Source organism: Tupaia chinensis, unplaced genomic scaffold, assembly GCF_000334495.1.
Source record: "Tupaia chinensis unplaced genomic scaffold, TupChi_1.0 Scaffold138060_1, whole genome shotgun sequence".
NCBI lineage: Eukaryota > Metazoa > Chordata > Mammalia > Scandentia > Tupaiidae > Tupaia > Tupaia belangeri.
In genome coordinates, this window is record NW_006197961.1 from 1,637,941 (window position 1) to 1,650,672 (window position 12,732).

Genomic DNA, 12,732 nt, shown 5'->3' on the forward strand with positions numbered 1-12,732 from the left:
CCCAGGGAAAGTATAAAATAAACAAATATAAAAATATATAAAATAACAAATGGAATTAAATAAATAAATCACCTCCTGGGGGGAAATGGCTAAGCTCCAATCCCTTCTCCTCCATTCTTGGGATTTGGGGCATGTACGCACACGCACCTGGCGAGATTTTCAAGCCATGAGGTCCCGAATTCGAACCAACCGTAGTGGGCCAAGTGGGAGACCAGCTGCCTTAACCACTGCACCACCCACTGGCCCTCACAGCAGAATCTTTAAAAAATCTAGCAGGTGGCATGGTACTTAGGGTGCTGGACTCCCACATGACTGTGGTTTGAGTCCCAGGGCTTGCTTTCTCAGTCGTCTTCTTTCTCTGGTCAAATTAAATAATAAAAGTAATAAAATTCAATAAATAATTATTTTAAATTATTTATTTATTTATTTATTCATGTATTTATTCTAATTTGACCAGAGAGAGACATACAGGCAAAGATAGAGAAAGTGAGAAAGCAAGCCACCAGGTCCGGGACTTGAACCGTGATCAGCCATGTGGGAGTGTCCAGCACCTTAACCACCATGCCACCTGCTGGTCCTGAAAATTTAATAAATAATTCTTCGAAAACAAAGAAAACTGGAGCTGGTAGGTGGCATGGTGGTTAATGGCGCTGGACTCCCATATGGCCAACCGTGGTTCAAGTCCTGATCTGGGGGCTTGCTTGCTCACTTTTCCGCTTCTCTCTCTGATCAAACTGGAAAATAATAATAATAGTTAAATAAAATAATAATTAAAAAAGAAAACTGAAATGGGGGAAGACCCAACCACGGTGCTGAAAGGCAGGCTCCCAGAGGGGTCCCGTCTCCCCACCTTGGAAGGGCTAGCTGGTCTCAGAACCCTGAGCTGATTCACTACTGCGCTTACACTTACAAAACCTGCACCCCATCTAGCAGCTCTCAGCACCCCCTTGTCAGGTCAACCAGTCCCAGACAGGGAGAGTCGGGGGTCTTCTGCATTATGGGGAAATGCCAAACCGCCCAGACCAGGCCACCTCTGGCTGTGGGCTTACATGGCACGTTAGGTAAAACTTCATAAAATTGAGGCCACTGAGCCTGTTTGGGTTATGACGTTAAACTGCTTCCTGTGGGTGGAGGTGAGAGTATGAAGAATCACTTATGAGGCCAGCAGGCACCATGGTGGTTAAGGCACTGGACTCCCACATGGCCAAACGCAGTTCAAGTCCCGGACCTGGCGGCTTGAAACTCACACTGGGCATATGTGCGCGCGTGTCCAAGATTCCCAGAGAATGGAGAAGGGATTGCAGCTTGGCCACCTTCCCAGGGAATTTCTCACTTTCTCTGTCTTTCCCATTAGCGCATGTGCCCTATAGCAAAAATCTAAAAAAAAAAAAAAAAAAAAAAAAGAAAAATCACTTGTTATACTGTACTTACCAAACAATTCATTTTTTAAAAAATATTTTTAATCTTATTTATTCATTTACTTTTTTTTTTCTTGAGCAAAGAGAGACAGAGAGAGAAAGTGAGAAAGCAAGCCACCAGGTCCAGGACTCGAACCATGGTTGGCCATGTGGGAATGTCCAGCGCCTTAACCACCATGCCACCTGCTGGCCCCCAGCTTTTTCTTTTTAAAAGATCCCTTTCCAGGACCAGTAGTTGGCATAATTGGCTATGTTGCTGGACTCCCATGTAGTTGACTGTAGTTCGAGTCCCAGACCTGGTGGCTTAATCTCACACCAGGCATGTGTGCGTACATGCCCAGGATCCTGAGAAGAGAATGGAGAAGGGATTGTGGTGTGGCCATCCCCCTGGGGGGAGATTTCTCGCTTTTCTGTCTCTCTGTCTCTGTCTGTCTGGCGAGCACACGTGCCCTATAGCAAAAACCTCTCCAAAAAAAAAAAAAAAAAAAAAGAAAGATCCATTTTCCTCTATTTCTTCCTCCTTTTGGGACTTTTGGGTGCACATGCACCAGGCATGTTTTTCAAACCACTGGGCCCAGGGTGTGAACCGTGTCATTGGCCACGTGGGACCCAGCTGCCTTAACCACCATGCCATAAGCTGGCCCAGTTTACTTCAATCTCAACAAAAGAAGAAACCCTCCCAGACCTCAGTCTGGAATACCCTGGACCACCGATTTAGACTGGACTAAGTTATGCCAGGGGACAACGGCCAGCCAACCCACTGGACAGGACAAGAGGGTGTCACCGGGTCACGAAGGGGTAGATGACACTGCCACAGACTCCCCTAAGGCCCAAGCAGAAGCAGTCATTCTAGATGAAGTGCTTTTTATTTGCAGACCAACCAAACATCTTTAATATAAAAACCCTTTAATATATAAACTGCAGCCACAAAACATCACCCACGCAGCAGCACAGGGACCAGGCCTGGGGGGGGGTCAGAGAGAGATTTTCAAGGGCCCCACTGCCTCCCTTGCCTGAAGCACCCTGCGGCAGGTCCAGGCAGCCAGAGGTTCAGGGGCCCTGATGCCCACCCTGGGACAGGCTGAGCTCAGCAGACCCCTCCAACAGGCCCTCGCCCCACACGGCAGCCTCTGGGCAAAGCCAGATCCCGTTGGTAACGGGAAGGTGGTGACTGAGGAGGGGTACCCCCTCTTCAGCTTTCCATTGCTCACACTGTAAGGAACAAGCTTTTTCCAGGGGCTGCTAGATTGAAAAGGCTTAAATCTCCCCCTGGGAGGGGGACTGAAATGGTATGCGAGTCCCTCTCTAAGGATTCCTTGCTGGGGTCACCAGTTGGGGGGCGGGTGATCTGCTGGGTATTTGGAAGGGAGGATGACACATTTTGACCCAAGAGGGTCAAGAGCCTTGCTCGGTGCAAAATGAGCCTTGGAGCAGGTGGGGGAGGTTGGTGGAGAGACCTCCAGGCCAACGGTACCAGGGCCCACAGTGGCCGCAGGTGGACGGGGGTGGGGGGAGGAAAAAGGACACAGGAAGCAATAGTAAAAATGGAAGTACCTGCTTCTTACAGACCCGTGAGGTGATCCTTCCAGGCCAGGGCAGAGGGGAGCCCCAAGGCCTGGTCTCTCCTCGGGGCCACGTCTGACAAGCCTGGAGAAAGTCAATGCTCCTCGAGTCCTCTGGGTGGCCTGTACGCAGCCCTCTGGCAGGCCTGGCCGAGGTCCCGGCCTGGCATTCCCAGTTAGATGCAGTCCATGGAGTTCTCAGGGAGGAGTCCAGCGATGGATCCGGAGAGGCCCAGGCCCTTGACAGGCGTGCAGCTGAGGGACAGGCCGCTCCCCAGGGTGGAGTCCTGGTTCTCCATGGCCTCCAGACTGTCCATGTTGTCCCAGTTGATGTGGAAGCGGGTCACCCGGGGGTTAGAGGCCAAGATGTTCCTTTGGAGCTGGGCGGGAGAAAGGAAGGTTGATCGCTGTCCATGTGCCCTGTCATCACTCCCTAGGGCCAGGACACCCCCAGTCCCCGCCTGGAGCCCAGGAAGGCCAGCTTGTGCTTATTCAATCTCCACCAGCAACTATCAACTCTGTCTGCAACTCCAGGGAGCGCCTAGGCCCCCTGATTGTGGGCCAAGTCCTATCTAATCTCCATTCCGTAAGGCCCGTCTTGAAAAACAAAGCCCTCTCTCTGTCCCGAGAACCAAGCGGGACTTGAAAACCTTAAGAAGTGACCTTGACTCCCAATTCTAGCAGCCCCACGTGCAAACAGGCTGCTGCGTGAGAAACCGGAAGTGCAGAGACAGGCCCCACCTGCGAGAAGTCCGGCTTCAGGGGTGGGTTTTCCCGCAGCTCGGGGTTCGGGTACTCGTTGTTGACGTAGTAGCCCACGCGGATGAACTCCTGCCCATGGTAGGTGCAGGTGATGAGGACCACCGTGACACCCACGGCGTCGCTCTCGGGGATGAGGGATGGGTTGGGGGCGTCGGCCTAGGGAGACACGTACAGCCCTGAGCACCTCCACAGTCAGGGCTCGTCGTCATTAATACAAACATTCCCAGAACGCATGCATTTTGAAAAAAATCTCCAGGGGCCGGCAGGTGGCGTGGTGGCCGAGGAGCTGGACTCCCACATGGCTGGCCACGGTTCGAGTCCCAGACCTGGTGGTTTGCTTTCTCACTTTCTCTTTCTCTCTCTGGTCAAATGAAAAATAATAATGATTGGGACCAGCAGTTAGAGTAATGGCTATGTCGCTGGACTCCCACGTAGTCAACCGCGGTTCGAGTCCCCGACCTGGTGGCTTAAACTCACACCCGGCGCGTGTGTGCCCAAATTCCCAACAGGAGAATGGAGAAGGGATTGCAGTGTGGTCATCCCCCCGGAAGGTGATTTCTCGCTTTCTGTCTCTGTCTCTCTCTGTCTGGCGAGCGCACGCGCCCTATAGCAGAAACCTATCCAAAAAAAAAAAGGTAATGAAAATAATTAAACAAATAATTCTTTTTTTTTTTTTGGTGGGATGGGGGAGAGCTTTTTGCTATAGGGTACATGCACATACCAGAAAGACAGAGACAGAGAAACAGAAAGCGAGAAATCACCCCCAGGGGGGATGGCCATGCCACAGTCCCTTCTCCTCTCAGGATCTTGGGCACACACGCACCGGGCATGAGTTTAAGCCACCGGGTCTGGGACTCGAACCACAGTCAGCTAAATGGGAGTCCAGCGACATAGCCATTATACCATATGCTGGCCCCAACAAATAATTCTTTAAAAGAAATTTTTTCTATAGGACAAATACATTTGCCAGGGAGAGAAAAGTGAGAAATCACTCCCCTAGGAGGGATGGCCACGCCACAGTCTCTTCTCCTGTATTCTCTTAGGATTTCTAGGCATATACACACACATGCTCCTGGTAGGTTTTTTTTTTTCTTTTTAACCACTGTGTCTGAGACTTGAACTGGACAGTCGGCCATATGCAATCCAGCACCTTACCCTCCATGTCACCTACGGGCCCTATTTCCCTACGTGTGAAGTGTTACGTGTAACTCCAATCCCTATGCCTCTAGGGCCTCCTGTGGCCATGTGCAGACATGCACAGAGCGAGGCCCTGGCTCCTCTTACTGTGACCAAGTGTCCCTTTTTTATAACTGCCAGAGGGTACATGCACTTGGGGTGGGGGGGACGGGGAGAAAGCACCCCCATGGGCACAGTCACACCACAATCCCCTCCACACCTCTCTCTCCTTTTGGGATTTAGGGCAGCCGCTGGAGCTGCAATTTTTTAATAAAAGTATTATTTATTTATTCATTCATTTTAATTTGACCAGAGAGAGACACAGAGAGAGGGAAAGTGAGAGAGCAAGCCACCAGGTCTGGGACTCAAACTGTGGTTGTCCAAGTAGAGTCCAGGGCCTTCACCACCACACCACCTGCTGGCCCTGGAGTGGGATTTGAACCAGTCAGCCATGTGGGATCTGGCTTCCTTAACCACTAGGCTATAGGGCTGACTCAAGGCCCTCCTTTTTTGTTTGTTTGTTTTAGGGTATGTATGCTCCCCGGGGAGAGAAAGCTTCTCCCAGAAGGAATGGCCACACCATAATCCCTTCTCCATCCTCCTTTTGAGTTTTTGGGTGTGCATGTACATGAGCCCGGCATGTTCTCCAAGCCACCACGTCCGTGCCCAGGACTTGAACCGTGCAGTTGGCCACGTGGGACCCAGCCGCCTTAATCACTACGCCACTTCCTGGCCTGGCCTAGTCTTACCTGAAAGACGAACATGTGTCTCCCTGCGGGTACGGGGCCCACCAGCACCGAGTCTAGGATCTGATCGAACTCCTCGCTCTCGGCTGAGCCGACGTATATGATCTTCCACTCCAGGTCTGCAGGGACAGGGGCGGGGGGACGTTAAGGACCTGAACTAGCTCAGTGAGGGAAAGGTGTCCGTGGGTTAGCCCCGGACAGGTCATTAGGTACTAAAAGGTCTTTCTTTCCACCTGCACCTGCCCTCCACCTGGTGCCACCATCCTGAACGCTGGGGTGGGCGTGAGGTTCTACGTCCGGTGGGCAACTGTCTCCTGTGGGCCTCGCTCCGCCAGGCGACCTTGACCATACGTCTGGGGACACTCGGGCCTCTCGGAGCCTGAGAGTGAACCGTATGGCAGAGGCTGAATTAAGACCCACGTGACGCAGGCGTGCTGAGGAGGGAGCTGCAGGGAGTCGGGCCATGTCGGGGCCCTGCCCACTGGGTGCTGGGAGAGGAAACAGCATCCTTTCACACACAGGGACGGCTGCCACTGGACGGAGGAGATCCCTCGACAACTGGGGCAAGGCGGCAGATTCCAGGGGAGCGGGAGAGCCAGCCGGCAGGAGGGAGGGAGGAGGTGAAGCTGCTGGGGGATGCCATCCTTGGGTCTTCCAGATCTGGCCTCAAGTCATGCCCCCTTGGGGACATGGAGGCCCCAGGGGCTGAGGCAAATACAGCATCCCGGGGACGCTCCTCTAAGTCCTACGTCCCTGCACCCCCTCTAGCAGGGGGACCCCCATCCCTGATCGTGCTGAGACCAGATGAAAGGGAAAGTGCTGAAGGAGACCCTGCCCGTCAATCACACCCGTGTCCAGTGACCACAGCCTTCTGCAGGACGGCCAAGTGAACCAGGAGCAAGGTCACGCCAGTGCAGGGGAAGCTTGGCAGGGGACCCGCCACTTATTTTAGGTTCTCTGGAATTACACAACCCGCGGCCCCGGCAGCTGAGGGGAAGTTTCACAAGCTGTGATTGTCACAGGGAGCGAACTCTCTTGGAAGCCGCCCTGCTCCTTGGTCGGGTGTCCCACGAGAGCCTCCAACTTGGGAGGCACAGCGACGCCGGGCCTCCGGGCTGCAGGGTCTGTCACCTGAGCCCTGCCTGGAGACACCTGCTTCCTGTCCCCTGCTGTTCCACCCAGGAACCCAAGTAGGTCTGGTGGGATACAGGTGACCATTCGAGTCAAGGCGGCAGTGCAACTCCGGCCTCTTATTTGCAAGGAGGAAGTTCAGGTCATTGTATTTTTTAAATTTTTTTTAGGTTTTGCTCTAGGGCAGGGGGCTCACTAGAGGGAAGAGAGAGAGAGAGACTAAGAAAGTGAGAAAGCATGCCCCGGTTGAGGGAGGAATGGCCACGCCGCAATCCCTTCTCTTCCATTCTCCTCTTGGGATTACTGGCACGCACGCATAGGCACCTGGCTTTCTTTCTTTCTTTCTTTCTTTTTTTTTTTAAGAGGTTTTGCTACAGGGCGCATGCACCTGCCAGAGAGACAAAGAGAGACAGAGAGACAGAAAGCGAGAAATCACCCTCCAGGGGGGATGGCCACGCCGCAATCCCTTCTCCTCCATTCTCCTCTGGGGATCTTGGGCACGCACGCACACGTTTAAGCCACCGGGTCCAGGACTCGAACCGCGGTCAACTATATGGGAGTCCAGCGACACAGCCACTATGCCAACTGCTGGTTCCCTCATTCGTTTATTTCTGAGAGTTGGAAAGAGAGACAAGTAGTCCCCACAGGGTCCTCATGCCACATCTCCTCCGAGTCTCAGCCAGTCTGGAGCACCCGGCATGTACGTGGAGGTTCTGGGACCTGAACCCAAGACCTTCCCATGGGAGGTCAAGCTGAGTCATCACTATGCCACCTGGTCCCTATTGATTTTTTGTTTCCAGTGGAGGTACACCAGGGTAAAGTTTTTTGGAAGAATGGAAACACAAGGTAGGCCCGCCCTCAGCTTCCTTACACGGCCCGGGCACTTTGAGGTTGTTGCCTTCCGCACCCCCAGCCCCCATAACCAGATGGGTGTGCAGACAAAAAGGAGAATGAGGGGCCAGCAGGTGGTATGGAGGTTAAGGTGGCTGGATCCCATGTGGTTGATTATGTGGTTCAATTCCCGGATTGGGAGGCTTAAAAAAAAAAAAAAAAAATCAAGGCCGGCAGGTGGCGTGGTGGTTAAAGGTGCTGGATTACCATCCGGCCAACTGCGGTTCGAATCCTGGACCTGGTAGCTTGCTTTCTCACTTTCGCTCTCTGTCCCTCTCTGGTCAAAATGAAATATACAAATAAATAAATAAATGAAGTTAAGTGAAAAAAAAAAAAAAATCACATTGGGTAGGTGCCACCAGGTCGTGTAGCAGTTAGGCACTTAACTCTCACGTGGTTGACAGTGGTTTGAGTCCCAGACTCGGCAGCTTGAAATTCACGCCAGGCACATGTCTTGTGCATGCATGCCAAAATCCTGAAAGAAGAAGTCACACTGCAATCCTTCTCCCCCATCTCCTCCTCCTTTCGCGATTTTGGACATAGACATAGGCACGCATATGCCCCAGGCATGTTTTTCAAGACACCGGGGCTGGGGATTCGAACTGTGGGTCGTCATCCATGTGGAATCTGACTCCATAGCCACTAGGCCACAGGGGCCACTCCTTCTTAGATGATCTTCTTTCTGAACTTTTCTTTTTAAATTAGAAATGGGATTATCAGTCACCAACACAGCTCAAACTCAAATATAGGACACTGGGGCCGGGGCAGGTGGCGTGGTGTTTCAAGGTGCTGGATTCCCACGTGGCCAACTACGGTTTGAGTCCCAGACCTGGAGGTTTGCTTTCTTGCTTTTCTTCTCTCTTTCTCGTCAAATTAAAAAATAACAAATGGAATTAAATAAATAAATAAATCTTAAAATACACACACACACACACACACACGGCACAATTATACACATGTAACCTGTATACCCAACCTCCCGAGCAGTACCCCTGGGTAACTCAAACACATTACATTTTCCTCTATGCCTTAACATCATAGGCTGAGACACACCTCCATCAGTCTGAAAACAAAACCACAACCAATCGGATGATTGAAGACACGGTGGGGGTGGGACCTGCAGGAGGCGCAGTGGTTAAGGCGCTGAACTCCCACATGGCCAACCACAGTTTGAGTCCTGGACCTGGTGGCTTGCTTTCTCACTTTCCCTTTCTCTCTCTGGTCAAATTAAATAATAACAAATAAAAATGAACCCCCCTCCCCCCCCCAAAAAAAAGGCTCACGTAGAGACCAGCAGATGGCGTATGGTTACATTGCTGGGTTCCCATGTAGTCAACCAGAGTTTGAGTCTCAGACTTGGCAGCTTGAAGCCCGTAATGGGCACATGTGTGTGTAAGCCCAAGATCTGGAGAGGTAAAATAGAGGCGAGGAGATTACCCCTCCTGTGGGCAATTTCTCACTTTGTCTCTGGCAAGCGCACAAACCCTATAGCAAACATTTATCCAAAAAAAAAAAAAAAAAAAAGGCATGCAAAATGATTACAGTTGAACTATCTGAAAATCTGTTTCCTGCCTCTTTTTTCCCCCTTTCCTTCTGAATGCATCTCGTGGGCCTCTTTTCTGTTTATCATTTTGCCTCTGTTCATAACGGCATGGATGAACCCAGCTCAGCCCATCTGGCTTCTATGACTAATTCAACCTGTGTCTGCTGAATTCCTCAACGAGATGTGGCAAGCATTCACACCTCATGTGCTAAATGCAGACCTATATGCCACAGAGGTATCGACTTCTAGATGCTGAGGGGGAAAAAAAGAGCCCAAGGGACTTGGCACGTGGGGAAACGGGATCCCCTGATTGGGAGCTTTGTCAAGATTTTCAGTTGAGGGACCAGCAGTTAGCGTAAGGGCTATGTCGCTGGACTCCCACGTAGTCAACCATGGTTTGAGTCCCAGACCTGCGCGTGTGTGCGTGCGTGCCCAAGATCCTGAGAGGAGAATGGAGAAGGGATTGCGGCGTGGCCATCCCCCCTGGAGGGTGACTTCTCACTTTCTGTCTCCCTGTCTCTGTCTTTCTGGCGAGCGCACGCGCCCTACAGCAAAAACCTCTCCACCCCGACCCTCCCCCCCAAAATTCAGCAGGTTGACAAGAGCCTTTCCTGCTCTTAAATCTATCAGTAAAGTACCAGGGCAGCGGCTGCCCAGGAATAACAGTACTAGATACTGAGCGCACAACCATTTTTAAATACAAGGGGCACAAACAGGCCGATGGAAACCTGATCTCCCGCCATCTGGGAACTCTGAATCCCTTAACCTATTAGCTGCTTACGGCTCTTCCTGGCTTTTAAATTAAATCTTATTCCACAGCGTCATTCTACACTTTATTTATTTATTTACACCCCCTTCGGTTCCAGAAAGGATTTAACTCGGCTTATTATTCTATAGTTAGTCACTAGTAGACTACCTAGTTTAAAAACGAATGAGCACCAGCAGGTGGCGTAGTGGTTAAGGTGCTGGCCTCCCATATGGTCGACAGTAGTCTGAGTGGTGGACCCAGAGGTTTGGAGGTTTGAAACTCGCGCCAGGAGCATGTGCTTGTGTGCCCAAAATCCCAGGAGAAGGGATTGCGGCGTGGCCATCCCCTGTGGGTAGGTGACTTCCTACTTTTTCTCTGTGTATCTCTGGCAAGTGCACACATTTTATAGCAAAAATCTCTAAAACTAAATAAATCAAAGTTAAAAAAAAAAAAATAGAGGGGCCAGCAGTTGGCGTAATGGCTACGTCGCTGGATTCCCACGTAGTCGACTGCAGTTCGAGTTCTGGACCCAGTGGCTTAAACTCACGCCGGGCGCGTGTGCGTGCGTGCCCAAGATCCCGAGAGGAGAAAGGAGGAGAAGAGATTGCGGCGTGACCATCCCCCCTGGCTTTCTGTGTCTCTGTCTCTCTCTCTCTCTGTCTTTCTGGCGAGCACATACACCCTATAGTAAAAACTTTTCCAAAGCAAAAGGAATGAGAGATGGGCCGCTGGGTATTACGGTGGCTGGACCTGGAGGCTTGAAAAATCAAGCTAGGGGCACCAGCAGTTGGCTTCATGGCTATGTCACTAGACTCCCATGTAGTTGACCTGGACCCAGGGGCTTAAAGTCACTCCGGGTGCATGTGCGTGCATGCCCAAGATCCCAAGAGAATGAAGGAGAAGGGATTGCGGTGTGGCCATACCCCCGGGGGTGATGTCTCACTTTCTGTCTCTCTGCCTCTGTCTTTCAGGTGAGCGCATGCGCTCTACAGCAAAAACCTCTCCAAAATAAAAATAAAAAAAAAAAAAAGAAAAAAGGGAAAGAAAAAGCAAGCTAGGTGTCTATGTGTGTATGACCCACACCTTGAGAGGAGATGGGACTGCAGAGTGGTCATCCTTCCTGGGGAACGATTTCTCACTTTCCCTCTCTCTTTCTCACTCCGTGGTAGGTGCATATGCCCTATGGCCAAAACCTTAAAAAAAGAAAATAAAAGAGAAACCGAGGGCAGACGGGTGCATCAGTTAACACAAGTGTGCAGACACTGCCCTGAATCAGCCCCCAGATATTCCAATTTTCCTCCTGCCATCAAGAGGCACCACACACCCAGGACTCACACCTCATGGACCTCCACCGCCTCACCTGCAGCTTCTTACTCTTTTTTCTTTTTTAAAGATTTTATTTAACTTTATTTATTTATTTACATTTGACCAGTGAGGGACAGTGTGTGTGGGGGTGAGAGAGAGAGAGAAAGAGAGAAAGTGAGAAAGCAAGCCGCAAGGTCCGGGACTAGAACCGTGGTTGGCCATGTGGGAATCCAGTGCCCTCAACCACCATGCCACCTGCTGGCCCTCTTTATTTAAAAAAAGTATATTTTATTTAACTTTATGCATCATCATCATCATTATTATTTTTTAATTTGACCAGAGAGAGAGAGAGAAACCAAGCTGTCAGGTCCTGGACTTGAACCACGGTCACTTCATGTGGGGGTCAGCGCCTTAACCACCAAGCCATCCTCTGCTCTTTTAACCACCCAGTGGAAAAAAATGGCCTAATGGAGTACTTCCTCCCGAAAGCGGGACTTGCCCGTGAGTGGTGCCAAGGCTCCCTGGGTGACCTTAGATTTCAGATCTAAGACCTTTACTTGAAAGGTCTCTGTGGCTCTTCTCTCATCTGTGAGATGAGAGCCAGGTCCACCTTTATGTCGCACAGATGAACAAGGACATCCGGGAAAGCACCTTGGAAAAGATGCATAGGAGGCTGGGACCTCCCGCGGAATGATTGAAGCTGGATTCCCCCCAAGGCCAGGGCCCAGTCCACCACCTCCCCGGGACTAGGTCAGCCCATCAAAAGCAGTGGAACAACCGCCGTATTTAAGTCCGCTAGAACCTGGTGCGCCAAGCTTGGGTAGCAGCCTGTGCTATGCCACCTGTCACGTGAGTGTGTCAACCCAGAGGCAGAGAGAAGACGGGAGACCAAGTTACCCTCCGTGGCTGGAGCTAGAAGCCAGGCCATCTCTTCCCCGGGGACGGCTCAGTCTTAGGGGAGTCAATCGCAAACTAAGGAGGGCAGCCAGATTCTAGAATATGCACCCTGGGGTAGCACGCTAGCAACAGTTGTTGCAGGTGGGGTGGCTTAATTGTCAGCCGACTCGGGAAGGGGCTGATTAGGAGACAGATGGGAGCGGATGGGGTCTTGCCAAGGTCAGGGGTTTGCACAGGGGAAAAAGGGGAGACCCAAAGAGAGGATCCCTAGGGGGGGAGGGGGAGGAATCGGGAGGGAGCTTGAGGGAGAGGTCCCCGCGGAGAAAATGACAATAAAAGGGGGGCTGGGGTTCCCACTGCGAAAACATGGGAGAGGGCTGAAGGCTGGGGTCTCCATAAGGAAACAGGGAGACTGGGAACGTCTCAACACGGGGGAGGGAGGATGGGCACGCAGTCTCGGGACGAGAGGTTGGGGGGGGGAGCAGAGTGGGTGGCTGGAACTGGGGGCTTGCCACGAGAAAGACGGGGGGGGCTGGGGGGTCCCGCAAGTTAA

The 12,732-nt window shown here is 51.6% G+C and overlaps 1 protein-coding gene across 1 annotated transcript in view; it reads right to left on the reverse strand.

The window, feature by feature from the left end:
• Positions 1-2,307: 2,307 nt before the first annotated feature.
• The window catches only part of ASF1B (anti-silencing function 1B histone chaperone), an 11,552-nt gene continuing 1,127 nt past the window's right edge, over positions 2,308-12,732 (reverse strand). Inside the window, exons 2-4 of the mRNA XM_006161012.3 lie at positions 5,668-5,783; positions 3,722-3,898; positions 2,308-3,360 (exon numbers count right to left, since the gene is read on the reverse strand). Of these exons, the coding sequence (XP_006161074.1) occupies positions 3,157-3,360; positions 3,722-3,898; positions 5,668-5,783 (497 nt within the window). The 3' untranslated portion in view covers positions 2,308-3,156. The remainder of the gene's footprint in view (positions 3,361-3,721; positions 3,899-5,667; positions 5,784-12,732) is intronic.